This window comes from Vicugna pacos, chromosome 20, assembly GCF_048564905.1.
Source record: "Vicugna pacos chromosome 20, VicPac4, whole genome shotgun sequence".
Classification (NCBI taxonomy): domain Eukaryota; kingdom Metazoa; phylum Chordata; class Mammalia; order Artiodactyla; family Camelidae; genus Vicugna; species Vicugna pacos.
The window spans coordinates 20,054,036-20,072,292 of NC_133006.1; the positions used below are offsets into that span (position 1 = coordinate 20,054,036).

General features: G+C 39.0%; 2 protein-coding genes across 2 annotated transcripts in view; one reads left to right on the top strand and one right to left on the bottom strand.

Annotated features, from left to right (window-relative positions):
• The window catches only part of KCTD20 (potassium channel tetramerization domain containing 20), a 91,595-nt gene that overhangs the window by 38,215 nt on the left and 35,123 nt on the right, over nucleotides 1-18,257 (bottom strand). Inside the window, exon 3 of the mRNA XM_015237498.3 lies at nucleotides 13,297-13,419. The gene's annotated coding sequence lies outside the window, so the exon portion shown is untranslated. The remainder of the gene's footprint in view (nucleotides 1-13,296; nucleotides 13,420-18,257) is intronic.
• On the top strand, nucleotides 470-17,922 carry PXT1 (peroxisomal testis enriched protein 1). Its single transcript, XM_015237337.3, has 3 exons — nucleotides 470-642; nucleotides 12,352-12,482; nucleotides 17,256-17,922. Exons 1-3 carry the CDS (start codon nucleotides 471-473, stop codon nucleotides 17,358-17,360), a joined length of 408 nt encoding a protein of 135 aa, XP_015092823.1. The 5' UTR covers nucleotide 470; the 3' UTR covers nucleotides 17,361-17,922.

The window sequence follows — 18,257 nt, forward strand, 5'->3', positions numbered from 1 at the left end:
AAGAGGGAATACAAGAATCATTCTGAGGAGGAAAACCCCACCACCACACACACACCCTGAAGTAGGACAAAAAATGTATTCCATCTCCGACCTTCCCCACCTGTCTAGGCTTTTTTTTTAATCTGTTTTTCTTTTGGCTACACTAATTTGTCTCTCTTCTTCTATGAATACTAATTTAGACTGCTCCCTTGATGGAATGTGGCTATTAAAAAGATGAAGAAAAACTGCTGGAGATAACAATGTGGGGTGGTGTAGCAGATGTAAAGACCAAACAACATTGAAAGATGTTTACTTAAGTTGAAAAAGACCTTAGAGATTACCCTGTTCCATCTTTCACCCAAATTCATAATCCTTTAATATACGGAATAAAGGCTGCTAGTGTTAGAACATCAGTATTCATCTAACATACCAAATATATACTGAGAAATGGGGAAATCCACTGAATATATATTTTCCAACAGGGAAAAAACATGAAGAAGAAAAAACATGATGCTATTGTTTGTAAACCCAAAGAACTTCTGAATCCCTCTCCCAAAGTAACAAATTGTTACAAATCACTGTGGGTGAAATACAGTGTTCAGAAGGCTTACATGACCCAACTTGTCAGCTCCCAGCCAGTTTCAGCCATGTCAAGGAACCCAGGTAAGGTATTATTTGCATTAAACTAAGTTAAATATTCTATTTACCATGTATTTTTCTTAGTATTGGGGACATAAAATCAGGCATTAAATAGAGCATTTAAACATTAAGTAGTAGTGATAAATCTATTCATCAAAGTTCTTATGTGTTAAAAATCTAAAACTGACCTTGCTTCATGGTAGAAATCTTAGTTTCTATTAGCCCTGAATCATTGAAGTAACAACTAATTAAGATGATCCCAAATAGACTAAACTAGATCAAATTTATCTTTTAATAAATATTTATCTTTAAACCTGACCTGAGTATGTCTGCATTGTAATGGTAGGGAAAATTCAGTTTAGGTTTCCTCTTGATTTTATCGATATAGGAAAGAACATGAGGGAAAGATAAATTTGAAATTTTGTTTTGCAAAAATGTATGATTCTTAAATGTCCCAAAATGTTGGAAAACTAAAGAGTTATGTTTTGAAAAGCATTAAAGAGTGCTGTAGTTAAATATATGGGGTTTTAGACTTTTAGATTAAAAATATGCTAGAAACCTGAAAGGAATTATTAAAACCAATCTCAAACTACTGTCCAATTTTAAAAGAATTACATGCCACTGAGAATGTGGAAATTTCAAGCATCCTTATAGTCTCTTATCACCGTATCAAATACAGTCGCCATTTTCTAGAAAGAATTCAATAGAGTAAAATTTTGGATTTTCATCTGGGCAGGTGTCAACAATTATTTCTCAAAGCCTGAGACTGTCACCTATGAATACCTTCTAGAACATATATTTTGGTTTTTGAGATGTAATTCGTACACCATGAAGTTCAAATTTTAAAGCGCACAATTCAGTGGTTTTCTAGTGTATTAACAAGGTTGTACACTATTCTATAACTTGTATTTGACTGTAAACATTTTTTAGAGTTTTCACACTCACTATACTGCTTAATCCTCACAGATTCCTCACGAAACTGAGGTGCGCTGTGGGCGGTTGCCACATTTACCCCCAAAGTTTTCCTAATAACGGTTTCACCTTAAAAGCAGAAGCAGAGTTAAGAATTAATAATGCTAAGACCTTAGAGTCGGAGAGTAACGCCAACAAACTAATCTACACGTTTGTTTTCTTGTCTATAGAGCTCTCATTTTACTAGATATGTAAAACCTCACTTGCTCCTGGCATTTTCATCTGGTCGGCCACCAGTGTGCATTAAACGACCGCCAAACAGAAAAAAGGGGACCCCACATAGAGGTGGTGCAGACACAAGCCCTCGATTTCCTTCCCTCACAGGCCCGTCAGGCAGCAGCGCCTTTATCCTTTTATGTTTTATGATAACGCTGAAGGAACAGGGGATGTACTGACCGAGGGAGGCGGTGTGAGAGGGACATGGGGTGGTTATTACGGCGTCGAGAAAGCGAAAGCCGGGTAATCGGAGGCGCCGGGAGGTGTTTTCCGGGCGCGGGCTCTCCCTGCCTCTCTCGCGTCGGAAGCGAGGAACGAGCAGCGCGCGCCACCGCCCGGGCCTCCGGCCGCCTCGCGCCGTGTGCGCTTCTGTTGGTCACAGCCGCCCACGTGACCTCCGCCGCAGCCCCGCCCCAAGCGCTTTTCCCGCAGGAGAGCGGGTCTCGGCAGCACAGCGGGGCGGGAGGTCGCACGGAGGACCCTGGGGGCCTCTCTGGCTAAGAACCTAGAAAATTAGACAGGTTGGTAGTTAAGTACGTAGACAGATAGGTAGGTAGATAGGTAAGATAGACACTCTAAATACTGCCCCAAACCATTGTTCGCTGGAAAGTGACTCGCTGAGCCCAAATTTATCTGTTACTTTAGGGACATCTACACTATACATATGAACAGAACTCTTTGGGGGAAAAAGACCATAATACTTGTATGGGGAACTTAAAGACACTTAGAGGAGGTGGGTAGGATTTTGGGAAGTCCAGAGCAACCAAACTGATACATCATTTAGGAGAAATTAGACGCTCTTGGGAAAACAAAAATGAATGAAAGTGGAAAGAGGCCAAGTCCACCTCTAAAAATACAATAATTATTGATAGGAAAGGGCAGAATTATATATATATATATATATATATATATATATATATATATATTTATATATATATATATTTAATATATATGTATAGGTAGTATAAATGGGAGATATTAATTGTAGAAGTCAGTAGAGGATCCAGTTATTCAACTTCTTTCTCCCTTTGAGAGTGAGCAAATGCACATTTTTGCCCCTTTTTTGGTGTATGTGCTTCTGAGGCTCACCACCCCTTCCCTGCCTCCTCGTGAAAGACACATTTACTTTTTCACTCATTCAAAAAAAAAAAAAATACTAGGGCCTACTATATTCTAGGCACTGTGCTAGGTACTCGGGTGACAATGATGAACAAAAACAGTAACAGCCCTTTCTTTCCTGGAGCAGACACTGGTAAAGGTACTGCTATCTCTTGATAGCAGTCAGTTACACATACCAATAATATGTAATGTGACTGGTGCTAAGAAAAGGTCCAGATGCTGTAATGGGGCTTTTTGACCTAGCAGGGAGGTTAGAGAAGGCTTTCCTTAAGATTTAACTCTGTACTGAGACCTGAGGAGGTTAAGGAAGATGCAAACTGCAGGCAGAGGGAGCAGCTTGCAGGGGAGACCTAGTAGCCTCTCCTCTTCCAATGACTGCCTATCTTACCCATTTCCTCTATACATACATTAAACTTGCCTCTTAGTTCTCAGAAGACACTTTCCTTTCAATCCCAAGTTCATTTAGGGTGTAACTGGTAACCCATAATTATTATTATAGACACTGTGTATCCCGTAAGTGAGTATAGTGATATACACATCTAATAGGCATTATCATGTTATTTTACATAATGAAAACATGCAATGACCAGCAAAATCTAAACTATGATGTTATCTCAATAGAACTGAAAGTGCTATAGATATTTAAAGTGGTGAGAGATCGCATTATTTTGGAGGACTAAAAAAAGGCATCTTAGATAAAGCAATTTTTGAGATACGCTTCACAGGTGAGATTTGATCAAATAGAGATAACAGTTTATTCTCGCATAAGATTCAAGAAGAAGAGTAAAGAGGATGGACAGGTAAGTTGAGATTATTCCAAGGGCCTTGAAAACCAGTCCAAAGAGTTTGTAGAAACTAAACAGAAATGTTTTATTAAGTTTTAAGGACTTGTCTAAGATACTTTTCCTTTCCAACATTTACCTTGGAAAATTTAAAATTTACAAAAAAGTTGCACAAATAAATCTGTGGTTACTCATATACTCTTCACATGGATTTATCATTTTTTGGCCGCATTTGCTTTCTCTCTCTCACTCTCTCTACACACATATGCACATGCACTCATGAATGCACGCACAGTTTTTTTTCTTTGCTAAACCATCTGAAATAAAGTTGCAAACTAACTTCATCTCTAAGTAATTCCCGGTATTGTCTCCTAAGAACAAAGATACTTTTCTGCATAACCACAATACAATTATGACTTCTGAGATACTTTTAAAGTTAAAATTTGAATAAATATTTATGTTAATAAAAATTAAGAAAAATGCATTACTTATTTAAGTGGCTTGCAACAGTGACTGACACATTATAAGTGCTATATAAGTGTTTGTTTAAAAAAATACATTTTCATGGTTGAGAAACTAAAGAATACAAAAAGGCATGTAGTGAAAAGTCTCCTACGTTCTTGCCCCCATCTGCTCAGTTCCCGCTCTTACCACTTCTTTTTTTTTTTTTTTACCATTTTTTATTGATTTATAATCATTTTACAATGTTGTGTCAAATTCCAGTGTTCAGCACAATTTTTCAGTCATTCATGGACATATACACACTCATTGTCACATTTTTTTCTCTGTGATTTATCATAACATTTTGTGTATATTTCCCTGTGCTATATACAGTGTAATCTTGTTTATCTAGTCTACAATTTTGAAATCCCAGTCTATCCCTTCCCACCCTCTACCCCCCTGGTAACCACAAGTCTGTATTCTCTGTCCATGAGTCTATTTCTGTCCTGTATTTATGCTTTGTTTTTGTTTGTTTGTTTCTTTTTGTTTTTGTTTTTTAGATTACACATATGAGCGATCTCATATGGTATTTTTCTTTCTCTTTCTGGCTTACTTCACTTAGAATGACATTCTCTAGGAGCATCCATGTTGCTGCAAATTTACCACTTCTATCATAGGCATTGTTCTTAGATTCTGGGGTGTCCTTCCAGAGATTCTTTATGTGAAAATGAACAATTGTGAATAGAGATGTTTATACCCCCTCCCCTTTTAGACAAAGGTGGCATATTAAGCACGCTGTTCTTGTTTTCTCACTTAACACATGATTTGGAGATCTTTCTGCATTAATATGGAGCTTCCTTATTCTTATTTACAGTGGCATAATATTCCATAGTCTGGTTACACCATTATTTATTTAAATGTTTCCTGTTGCTGTACTTCTGGGTTGTTTTCAAACACTGAATATTGAAACCAATGCTACAAAGGATAACCTTGAGCATATGTGCATTCATAAAATTTGATGGATACATTGCCCACCACCACATTTAAAATACGTGAATGTGCATTATTGTTGCCATTTTGCAACTTTAAATGAAAGGAGAGCCGTCTTTAAGACAAACTAAAAGGTAGGACTGTCCTTAGATAAACTGACAAGAGTAGCCAGAATTTTCCCTCCAACTCTAACCTTTTCTGTCCTCCTCTCCACCCCCTTATGCAACTGCATCTTTATAATCATAATCAACAATATCTGTGTAGGGCACCCAGCTAGATCCTAGAGTTATGAAATAGATACATGTCCTCAAGGGTTTCACCATTTAGTTGATCAGACATGTACAAAATAAAAATAGTTATTATGTTGAGTTCCAGAATGCAAAACGCACCTCTTGCTTGGGGCACGCTCAATCCTTTGATGCATCCTATCTCTAAGGTCCTTCCTTCTCTGCCTCTGTCTACCCAATGGAGATACCCAAGGTTGCGGACATCCTCATAAGCTCTTTCATTTCTCCCAATGTCGATTACTGGAACTTATCCACCTGGTATTCCGTCTTCTTACTGCATATACTAGATTTTATATTTCCCTAGTGACAATGAATCAGTTAAAATAATAGTTGCAAACCATTATGCTTTTGATTGGCACAGGCAGGGCTGGCCCTAAAACTATTGTGAAGTAGATGACATTTGTTTGGGGGAGGGTCTCCCCATTTGGCTGCTCTTTCGTCTCTCTGGGCACCTTCCCTCTTGGGTGAGTGCTCAGCCCCTACTGGTGCCCTCACCTTTTCTCAGGTAATTGTCAAGTTACCCTTGCTGGGGTGTCAACTAATTGTTAGGGTGTCATTTCAAAATGGCTTGAGGTGAGATACTCTTTAAAACAACAATAGAAACTAAAATGACAGGCAGTACAGTTGCAATTTTGATCAGAGGGCTACATACTTCACCTACTATTTCAGCCACCTACTTAGGGGCTTACCCTTGGCTGATACCCTGCCCTCCCTGCTCCCCCATCTCATTCCTCCCACTCTTTACTCTGTGTAGAGTTCTCGAGCTCTGGGACCAGTGCTATCTGTGAAGTGTGGTGCGGTACCCGCCAGTGCCCAGAGGCACTCTTCTTATGTTTGGTAGTTAAATTATTGTTTTAATACTTCTATTTGTTGTCTTTGCAAACTTAAATAATTTAAACTTCTATTTCTTATTTCATATATTTTCAGCAGTATCACACAACTCTATTTTATAAGAGGAAGATGCTAACTTCCTTGCCTTCTTATCACTAGCCTTCCAGAGCCTGCTATTTGTCCCCTATGCAGTCAGCCCTCCATATCCTTGGGTTCTCCATCATCGGATTCAACCAACCTCAGATCAAAAAAAAAAAAAAAATCCAAAAAGTTTCAAAAGGCAAAACCTGAATTTGTGCGAGTGGCAACTATTTACCTAGCATTTACATTGTATTAGTTATTGTAAGTAATCTAGAGATGATTTAAAGTATATGGGAGGACATGTGTAAGTAATATGCAAATAGTACACCATCTTATATAAGAGGACTTGAGCATCCTCAGATTTTGATATCCACCAGAGGAGAGGGGAGTGTCCTGGAACCAATCCCTCACAGATACCAAAGGACAACTGTACTTTTTAATTATTAGCTTGAGTTTTAACATTTACACTCTGTCCTCTAGCTGCAACCAACTCTTCTGTGCTTTTTTTCCATCAGTTGATTCTAAAAGTTAAAAACCAACAACCTTGTTTTACATTATTGTATCTATGTAAATATAGTCTAACACCAGGTCCAGTGGTAGTAGTTAAGACATATGATGTAAGACTTCATGAACATTATTGTTTAATATTCATAATAATCTTAAAGTCCCTTTTTAACACATAAGGAAACTGAGGTATAGAGAAGCTAAGAACAGGTAATTAGAAAGTAATGAGTCAAGACTTTTCTCCTATGTGAGGACAGGATAAAATTTTCTTTTCTTTAGATACAAGTTTAGGACTCCTGCCAACTGGAAAAAGAATGCACATCAAGGTTACATATATATATTTTTTTTTTCTCTTTTTTTGAGGGGGTGATGGTGGTCTTTAGCTCCTGTTATGCAACTTTGGTCAGTTTTCTTTTTTTTCCATTTCTGTTAGTGACTAATTTCAGCCACTTCAGGATTCCCCTCTTTCTCAGCAGGCGAGTTTTCTGTTTCATATACAAAATTGATGTCATCAGGGCAAACACCTTAATCTCCTTACCCCTCATTCCAGACTTCCTTACAAGAGCATCATATCTTATCTATTATATATCAAAGGAAGGGAGACCCCCTCCTGTTCAAAATTAATCCTTCCTCATGTTTCCATTCTCATTTCTCCTAAACCTCTGGGACTTTGCTTCAGTGGTTTGCCCTGCTTTATCTTCCATTTTCCCTTACTCCTGCTTTAATTCCTCTCCTCAACCTACAAACCTGGTCAAGACTCTCAGCTTAGAGAATTCCTTCATCACACTTCTTCCTCTTGCTTCTGTCCATTCTCTCTCATTGTTTCATCAGGGCACCTCTTGGAAGAGTAGTCTACACGTACTGATGGCAAGTCTAGTCTGGCAGCTTGAATTCCAACTTCACTGCCATGCAAACTTCCTTTCATTCTAGTTGCATGGCTAATTCTCTTTTGCTGTATTTCAGTCCTGGGTGATACTAGCAATTCTTTTTTAAAGGAGCAGTGTGTCCTTGGTATGAGACTTTGGGCCTTCCTGAGATTGACCAGTAGTCCTGCTAAATGTAAGCACATTTTTGGAAATTATGACTCAGATTAGGTATTATTAGGAATTGAAGGGTCAACTGTAATATATTTAATTGATTATGAGAAGGTGTATCCTTTGAAAGGGGGCAATTATTGTTGATTTTATTCTTGAAAGATTTCAATGTACAAAGTGACTGAATTTTAAGCACTACCTAATGGCTTAAAGCTCTCCTAAAAGAAGCCACTTGCCTTAACTAAATAAGAGGTCATGCTGAGTGAGAGATGAAGACTTGAGTTCGGGGAGGTGGTGTGTCTCTAAAAAAGGGAGGCACATGTTTTCCAATCTGGAAGCAGATGGTCCAGCATGTGGAGAGGTTAAGCCTCCCAGTACTGTCTTGTCTACTTGTTATTTTATAAAGGTAAAAGGCTGGGCAAATACTCTTCAAAGTCTCTTAATGCTCTGGGATTTAGAGGTGGTCACTACTAGCAATAAAGTCTGTATGGAATGATTTTCCTTGAGAATAATCACCTCCCAGTAGTGAAATAGGGGATTAAAGCTGTGATTGCTTAATATTATGCCTAGTACCGACAAAAGAATTGATCAATTGACCTAAAAAAGAAATGGAAATTCTTTTCGAGCCAAATTGAGGATTATAATTGAAAGCTCCCAGAACTGTTCTGCCTGTTAAAGGTCAAAGCACAGTTACATAAATTTTTGAGACAAGGGGCTGTACATTAAATGATGTATTATTGACAGTTTACCCAATCCAGATCTACAAGTAGTGGGTCATGGGTCATCGTGGCCCCTTACAAGATTAAGAAGAAAGGTTATCTCCTAAGGAGGTCTGGTTAATGCCGATGCACAGTACACACTGAAGGGGAGGGAGGAGGCCCAAATGGGCAAAGCAAAACTTTTATGTTTAAATTTTTCTCATCTTGCCTTTAAATATGAATTTTATTTCATCACTAATCATACAGGGAAAGTACTATAAAGTTTTAACACAGAGGAATACCCTTTTGGAACGAACTATAAAGCAATTTCTTCAGTTTCAACTTAAGCCACATTTTAATTTGCTTCACATTTGGACCATAAACTTCCTGTATGACCTTTTGTTTTCTGGACTTTCTCACTGCCTCCCCCACATGATTTACAGTTACAATATCCTCAGGTTTCCCCAAATTTTCAACCATACTGTCTCTTCTAGCAAATCTCCCTTTCCCCAGGGACTTCCCATCTAGCGCTGCTCTCTTGCTCCAGTCTCATCACTCTCTAGGCCTCCAGGTACCACTGTCATCCTGGGACTCCCCTTCGCATGGGTTAGATCCACCCTTTGCTAAATTTTTTTTTTTCTCTTGGTTTAGTCATACTCTGTTTTACTGGAATACTTCCCCAAGAGACTTCCTAAGAAACTGTATATGGGAGAACAACGTCCTGAGTCCTTGCATGTCTGCAAATATCTTCATTCACTTCTTACAAATTATTTAGAGTTTAGCTAGATATAAACTTCTAGGTTGAAAATAATTTTTTAATAAAATCCTTGAGGACATTAATTGTTCTACTATATTCTAGCTTCCATTGTTGATGGAAAGTCAGTTGTCAAACTAATTCATGTTTCCCTCTGGAGGTTTTTAGCATCTCCTTATGCTTAGTGTTTTGAAATTTCAGTATATTCTAGAGATGAGGATTTTATCTCCCCATTTGTTGTCCTAGGAACTTGGTGGGGCTTTTTTTTTTTTTTTTTGGGTGGGACTTTCTAATCTTAAATTTGGTGTCCTTTAGCTCTGGGAAGTTGTCTTATGCTATTTATTTTTATAATTTCTCTCCTTGATTTCTCTCTTTCTGCGACTCCTATTAATCAGATGCTGGGCTTTCCATATTGGTTCTCTAGATCACCTTTCTTTTCTCTCATATTTTTAAACTTCTGATGACTCTTCTGAGTGATTCCCTTGACTTTATTTTTTCAGACCATCAATTGTGTTTTTAATTTTAGCAATCACATTTTTAAAATCTGGAAGATTTTATTGTAGGTTTATTCTTTTTTCATGGCACTCTTTTGTTTCCTGAGTGTAATATTTTCTTAAATTTCTCTAAACATATACATTAGAATTTGCAAACATTCTCTTGTCTTGCCTGAATTATATGTTTTCTTCGGTATTACTGTTTTGTTTATTTACTGGGTATCTCTCTTTCATTCTGTGGTTCTTCTCACTTGTCTGGTTATCCTTTATTATTTTAAAGAAATATGGACTGAGTAGCTGCTGTGTTTTTTTTTCCTGCTGTTATGTGAGTAAGACTGTTTTCCCAGGTGGTAGCAGTAGCTAACGTTTGTATAGTATTTTTCCATGTTCCTGGCACTGTCCTGCACATGTTAAATATATTAACTCAGTTAACCATCTCAAGAACCTCTCTAAGAGGTAGTTACTGTGGTGTTTCATTAGGTTTAATACTCCATCAATTGTAAAATCTACCATTATTTTGTTTACTACTCCAGAGGTAAAGAATACAGTTGAAATACAACATGCCATAGATTATAAAACACATTCTGTTTTGGCAGAATTATAAAATCTTAACATTGATAAAATAATACATTACTATTCCCATCTTATGTTTGAAGAAACTGCGGCATAGAGAGATTAAGTAACTTTCCCTGGTTACCTAGTTTTAACTGTAGTGGATTTTACATTTGAACCCAAATAATTTGGCTTCAGAATCTTACCACTATGCCCAACTGCCTCTCCACGACTTCCCACTGAGTGGGGAATAAAATGGGGCAAAGGAGGCCTCTGAGTTGAGGGGTCTTTAGGGTGATGAATAAGGAAGCTGGCTTTCTGGCCCCAGGCCTCCCAAATGCCAGAACAAGGACAACTTTAATCTGAGGCACCAACATTCATAAAGTTTTAGCTTTTTCCACAAAATCTGTTCCCTTCTATTAGAGAAGAGTGGTCTGGACTTTTTAATTTAAATCTGTCACAGGTACCAAGTGGTACGGTTGATCTCTAGTCAATGGCGTGTCTCCCTTTCCCAGCTTCAGGGTCTTGGTGGAGTAAACGGGCTTCCAAGCCTCAGGACCCCCTGCTGTGGGTTCTTGGCACTTTCTCTGCCTGGCTCACATGTCTGTATCTTGTGTCATCTGCTTTCTGCCTTCCAGAAACATGTACTGATCTCTCATCTGCTATTGTCCCTGCCTCGCCTCTCATTCTCTTCACTGTTGTGGTCTCATCCTCTTCCTATACTTTCATTTTGGTGGGGTCTTGGGAAAGATTAGGAGAAATGGAGAGGCTAATGCTTGTGCTCAGTCTTGAACCAGAAGTCCCAGACCTCTGTTTTTAGTAAACAAGATCAAGATTATAAAAGGATGACCACCATATGAGAAAATAAAATATTCACATTATAGATAGCTGGCAATGGAATAGCACTTACAAAACCTTAACAGCATATTTGCTTAAAAGTTTTCCTAAATGCAGCTGAAGAATTCTTAATGTATGACAATATTTTTAACACATTTTAATTCCAATACCTTGAGGCTTATTATTTGCCTTATGAAGGAATTATTCTTGCAAAAAGATTAACCAAAAAGGTTTTCCAAATTCCCCACTAGGCCCTTTAGATTGTGATTTTATTTTCAGAACTGTGTGTGGATATATCCATATCCACACAACTTTTCAGCATAAAGTGAGATACTTTTTCCCTCTGGATATTAAAAATTCAATCCTTGGAAAATAATAAAGTATGTGATATGTGGCCAGTGCAACTGGAGAACTGAATTTTAAGTTTTATTTAATTTTAATTAATTTAAGTTTAAAAACTGACACTTAATTTAATTGTTGGAAAACTGTTAAGTATGTTTGGAACAACTTGGGTATATGAATTTACTTTTTAACTGTAAACTTCATGAAATATAAATTAAGGTTTTCCATGAAACTAGTTAAAACCCGATTTGAGATGTGCTGTAAGTATAAACATTGGATTTTGAAGACTTAAATATAATTAAAAGAGTATAAGACATACCATTAATAATTTTATATTGATTATATGTTATAACAGTAATACTTTGGATATGCTGTCTTAGGTAAAGTATACTACTAAAATTATTTTTCCCTGATTTTACCACTGGAAAATTTGAAATTAATATGTAGCTTGGAATTTTATTTCTACTGGACAGAGTTGATCTATTCCAAAACAAGTCTTTGCTTTTCAATAATCATTATGATGTTGGGATTTTGTCCTTCTCATTGTCTCAGATAGTTTTTAGTGACTAGTGGTGAGTGATCTACAGATAGTTAATGGAGTTGTCTCCTTGAATTCTTTTTTAAATTAAAGTATAGTTGCTGTACAGTATTATATAAGTTACAGGTGTATAATATATTGGTTCACAATTTTTAAAGGTTATACTCCATTTATAGCTATAAAATATTGGCTGTATTCCCCATGTTGTACCATATATCCTTGTAGCTTATTTTCTCTTTGAACTCTGTTCTGTCAATGCAGGTCACAACCCACCTTCTCAGCCCAAGGAGAATAGCATTGGCCAGAACCATCACCAGGAAGAAGTAATCCACAAATTGGCCATGCAACTGAGAAACATTGGGGACAGCATTGATCATAGGATGGTTCAAGAGGTGAGACTTCAGTTTCCCCAGCAAGGGCCTGTCATGGAGGAGGAAAAAGCAAACAAAACAATGGCTGCCCAGTAGCTGGGATGCCCAGGAATTAGCAAAACACATGGATTAATACTCTCCGATGACCAAATGTTAGATCTGAAAGCTGTGAACCTGAGTCAAAGCCAGTATTTGATTTCACACTTGCTACTCAAACTGTGGTCCGCAGTCTAGCAGCATCAGCACCATCTGGCAGCTAGTCAGACATGCAATGTCTCAGGCCCCAGCCCAAGATGCTGGCATCAGAATTTACCATTTTACACACACCCTAGAGGATTTGCATGCATATTAAAGTGTGAGAAACTCTGCTCCACACCCTCAAAGTAGGATGCATGTTAAAGTCACCTGTGGAGTTTTAAGAACCATAGCTGCCCGAGCTCCACCTCGAGACTCTGATTTAATTGGCATGAGTTGTGGGCTGGGCATCAGGCACTTTCAAAGCTCTCCAGGTGAATCTAATGCTCAGTCAGGGAGGAGACCCTTTGCCTTAGATTGTGCTTAACCTCCTTGAACCAACCCAGAGGTTACTATCTAGGCCTGACTCCTAATTTGTTTCTCCTGATTATTGTGAGAGATAATTAGGGAAACAGGAAAGAATAATGATTACTGTTTGAAATCTTAGGGGTAATGAAATCTGCAGTCAGCTTAGTTTTCTTCCAGAACAACCTGGGCTTGGCAGTGGAGAGAGAATGAGCACATGGGACCCTGAGGTAGGAGGGGCAGCTGCCCTTCTGAGCCCAACTTCCTGCCCTTAAATTCATCGCAGAACAGGTACCTGTGGTGCTTTCTTGTTCATCACAGCTGCTGCCATCATGCTGGCTTCAAGTGTGCCAAGTCCTCTTCTAGGCTCTGGTCCAAATGTGGCAATACTCAGGCATTCACTCAAAGAAAACGTTCCCTGATACAAAACAAGGACAGAAGATCCCCACAAATAACGTTACTAAAAGTAAGAAGGAAGCAAACAAAATCAAATAAAATGTCGATAGAGCAACTTCACACAAACAAAATATTTTTGAGTGCTTTACACATGCCAGACTCAGTTCCAGGCAACTAGAGCAGAGAGCAGGATGGAAGATGAGCTTGCTCTCCTAGGATTCACAATGTAGAAGGGAGACAAACGGTAAAGCAGATACCAGACTCTAGCCTAGTCAGACAGCAATGTGGGTTCAAAGAAGAACTGAGGATACTGAGTGATGGGGAGTGACTTTGGGTAGGTGATCAGGGAAGGTCTCTCTGAGGAGGTGGTATTGGAGCAAAGACTGGAAAGGAGGGAGCGAGCCATGAGAAAAGCTGGGGAAAATTGTTCCAGACAAAGGGACCTGGGAGTGAAAGCTCTTGGGATAGGAACAGACTTAACGAACAGCAAGGAGGCCAGAATGGCTGCAACGGAGTGAGTTGAGATCCAGGAGTTGGCCTCTGTCTTAGAGGGAGTGATAAGGTGTTTGGGTTTTACCTTAAGTACAAGGGAAGCTTCTGGGGAGGAAAGGCAGGAGAGTGCCATGAGCTGATTTGCATTTAGAATGAAGCCTAGCTGAGGTGCAGAGAGGAGGTGTTTGTGAACTTCAAAGGAGATAATCTATGTTAATCAGTTAGAACAGAGTCCGACCCACTGAAAGAGAAAACAAACTCACTTATTTAAACAGTATATAATATTCCATTGTATGTATATATCACACTTTGTTTATCCACTTATCAACTGATGAACATTTGGGTTGTTTCCACTTTTTGACTATTATGAATAATGATGCTGTAAACACTTGTGTAGAAATTTTTGTGTAGTCATACATTTTTAGTTCTTTTGGGTACATATCTCAGAGTGGAATTGCTGAGTCATATGATAACTTTATGTTTAACTTTTTGAGGAACTTCCAGGCTGTTTTCCAGAGTGGCTGTGCCATTTTACACTGTGGCCCACCAGCAGGGTATGAGGGTTCCATTTCTCCACATCCTTGTCAACATTTGTTGCTAACTGTCTGATTGTAGCCAGCCGAGCAGCTGTGAAGCAAAATGTCACTGTGGTTTTGATCTGCACTTCCCCGATGGTTAATGTTGTGCTTCTCTTCTTGTCTTTCACTTTCTTCATGGTGTTTGCTGAAGTGAAAACGTTTTAAATTTTGATGAATTTCAATTTATTTTTTTCTTTTGTTGCTAGTGCTTTTGGGGTCACATCTAAGAAAGCGTTGCCTAATCCAAAGATATGAAGATTTATACCTATGTTTCTTTCTAAGAGATTTAGAGTTTTAGCTCTGAAATTTAGGTCTTTGACCCATGGAGTTAATTTTTGTACATGGTGTGAGTTAAAAGTTCATCTTCATTCTTTTCCATATGGGTATCCAGTTGTCACAGTACCATCTGTTAAAAAGACTACTCTTCCTCTTCCCTATTGAATTGCCTTGGCACCCTTGTCAAAAATCAGCTGACTATAAATGTTTGGGTTTATTTCTGGACCCTCAGTACTATTCCATTGATCTACATGTCTATTCTTATGCCTGCCCTAGCTTTCTTGCAGCATTTTACAAAGCTAGCTTTGACCTAGACTTTTAAAAGTTGTCTTCTAGGATACTTTAAAATATTGCATTCTAGAATACTTTAAACAGACCACAGAATATTTTTAAAATAATATTTAAAATTCCTCCTAGTTTGGCTCTAAAATGCTAAAGGCTTTATTCTGCTGTTTTAAGGCTTAAATCAAGCAACTTTAAGAGAATTTCAAGTCTGGCATGGTATATTTCTTTCCTATATAGTCATTTACTCACCTTTTGTACTCGGTTTAATCAAATGGTCACATTGATTCTCCAAAAAGCTTCCTGCTTTTGATGTATTTAAATAAACTTTTATTCTTGCTCTTGGAACTCCCTAGCAGGGAGTTCACCAAGGTCTATTTTCATCTGCTGAATTGATTGTCCTTGAGCTACCACATAGCTTGACTTTTTAATTCTTTTCACTTAAGCAAGTGTTCCCGTGTTTTCAAACTGGCCTTGATTCTCAAAATAACATCTTCTATTTTGCCATTTAGTTTTGAGGGATTTGTGTTCGAGGACTTGTTTTGTTTGTTTGTTTGTTTAATCTGGGGCATGTAATTTTCCTAGATACAGTGTGTTTTAAAATAGTTAGTCTTCCCATTGCTTTTAGGATCTTAAATGTGCCTTTGAAACTTTTCCCCACAGGTGTCTCTCCTGGGTTCTAGAAGCTGGCCCCTCCCTGTCCCTACAGGCCTAGGAGTGGTAACAACTCTGCTGTTATCAGCCCCACTGTTGCACCACCCTTGGGCCTCCCCTCTCCCCCACTTCTTAGATAGTGTCTTTATCTAGTCCTCCCTGAATGATCCTAATTTGCATGTGCCATCTGTTTTCTCTAGGACCCTGACAGTAATGTTCAGGGAATTTCTTAGTTTGTTAGAAAGCTAGGGGTGGGAGGGAGAAACTAACATTTATTAAACACTTTCTTCTAGGTACTCTGAGATACTTTCACATGTTTCATTTAATTTTCCTAATAACCCTATGAATTAGTGGAATAAGTATTTCAGGAGAAGCATCTGAGGTTCAGAGAGATTAGATAACCTACGGTCACTCAACAACTAAGTGGCAAAACCAGAATTTAAATATATGAACGCCTGACTCAGTGCTCTGTACATTTTTTCCATCTGCCTCGCTGGAAGGAAGTTCATTTGGTTTTTCTAACTGGTATCAACTATAAAAAGGGAAAAAAGTCCTTTCGAGATCTCCAGTTACTAACAGGACAAGGTCTCAGTTCCTTGGCCTGCTGCTTATGGTTTATCATGCATTCAGTCAACACCTATTATGCGTCAGGCAGTTATCAAAAGAGACAAACTCCCTGACCTCATGGAGCCAAACAATAAACGAACAAATAAAGACTACAGTTTATCAGACAGTGATAAATATTTTGGAGAAAAATAAAGCAAGGGAAAGGATGAGGAGTGTTGGGGGATTTGAAATTTTAAGGGAAAGCCTCACTGAGATGCCTTCTGAGCAACACTTTGACAGAGGTAGGGAAGGGGCCGTGGATATCGGGGAGAGCAGTGGACGCAGGTAGAAAGCAGACTGTGAGGCAGGAGCATGTCTGGCATGTTTGAAGAATAGCAAGGAGGCCAGGGTGGCTGAAGCTGAGTAAGGGGGAAAGCAGTGAAGGTATGGTGAGAGGTGGGTGGTGGGTAAGGCCTTGCAGTCACCATAAGGGTGTTCTAAGTGAGGCTGAGCCGTTGGAGAGCAGAGCAGAGGGGCCACATCTCAACAGTCTGGGAGGCTCAGTGTTGAGAACAGACTGCAGGAGGAGGGCAGGGCCAGGGAAGCCCTTTGTGTCTGACCCGGAGCTTCTCCTGATGTTCCCATATAAACAATGGGGTTTACTTTTGACTCCGTAAACCTGCTGTGCTCGTTTTTTCTTCCTACCCCTAGATATCAAGCAGACTTCCTTGCTTCTTTGAGAGGACTAAGAATGCTCTCGGAAGCCAGAGGAAGAGGTTATTAACCCTGAAAAGTGTGTCCCAATTTGCTGATGGTGAAGACGGGAAAACATGTCCAAAAGAAAACTTCCCAAGGTGGTGGGGAGGGTATGGACATAATCGAACAGACCGATTCTTTCACTCACACACGTTATAAAGCAGCCCAAGAAGCTTGTTTGTGGTGTTGATTGAATTAATACTGAATTTCTAATTTTGGATTATTTTATCGCTTAAAAAGAAAATTAATCTCTCTCTCTCTCTCTTTAAAAAAGGATTTTCAACAGGAAGGCAGAGCTCTCCTGGCTCATTATGTCTTAGTTTTCTTTGGAGGAGTTCACGTGTTGCTGCGCTTTCTCTGGAATAACCATTTGATGTAAAAGGAATGTAAATGTCAGGTTCTGCTTTCCTTCTACCCTTTGACAAAACATGAATGCACCAGGGCGGATGGGAAGAAGACCCTTCTCCACCTCCCTCTCTTTCCACCCACCACTGTTGTTTTATGCCTGGTTTGTTGGAGAACTGCGGACTCACTGGCCATTCGTCTGTTCAGGGCAACCAGAGAGGAGACGTCTGTGATGGCCTCATGGTAGAGCCTGAGGAGCTTAGGAACCCAGGAGGTCGTGCTGCTTAGAAAACACCAGCGCTGTGGATGTCCCAGCGCTCCTTGTAAGGAAACCTTCAGCGTTTCCTTCCATGAGTGAAACAACCTCATCCCCAAACCAGAGGTCACAGACAGAAATGGGTGCTTTCTCCTGGGCCCCCTCCCTGGGTACCAGGCCCTCTAGTGACTGTTGGCCCCACTCCTGTTGCCCATGTCCAGGTCTGCAGTGCCCCGTCCTCCTTTTACCTTCCTGTCTACCTCATATTGCCTCCCTCCCCTCCTTAAGAAGTACAAGTATCAAGAAAGTTGTATAAGTTTGTATATGCATTTTGAGTTCTTTGTAGGAAAAGTGTTATTTAAAAATTAGTAATTTAAAAAATGAAATAAACATGGTTATTTTATTGAGCATGAGACACCTGTGCGTAATTTCCTTTTTGATGGAGAAATTCCATTTGTCCCTGCTCATATGGGTTCATTACTTTGTAGAGTTGGATCGTATGTAGCATCATCTTTGTCCTTCCAAAGGGAAATGTCCCCGTTTAAAAAATTCATCTCAGGCAATGTCTATTTAGTCCCATCATCACCTACGTTTTGACTTCCTGGAAGGGAACAGTTCCTAAAATGTCTTCCTTATTTATTTTTTACATTTTTGAGTTTATTTATTCATAAGGTT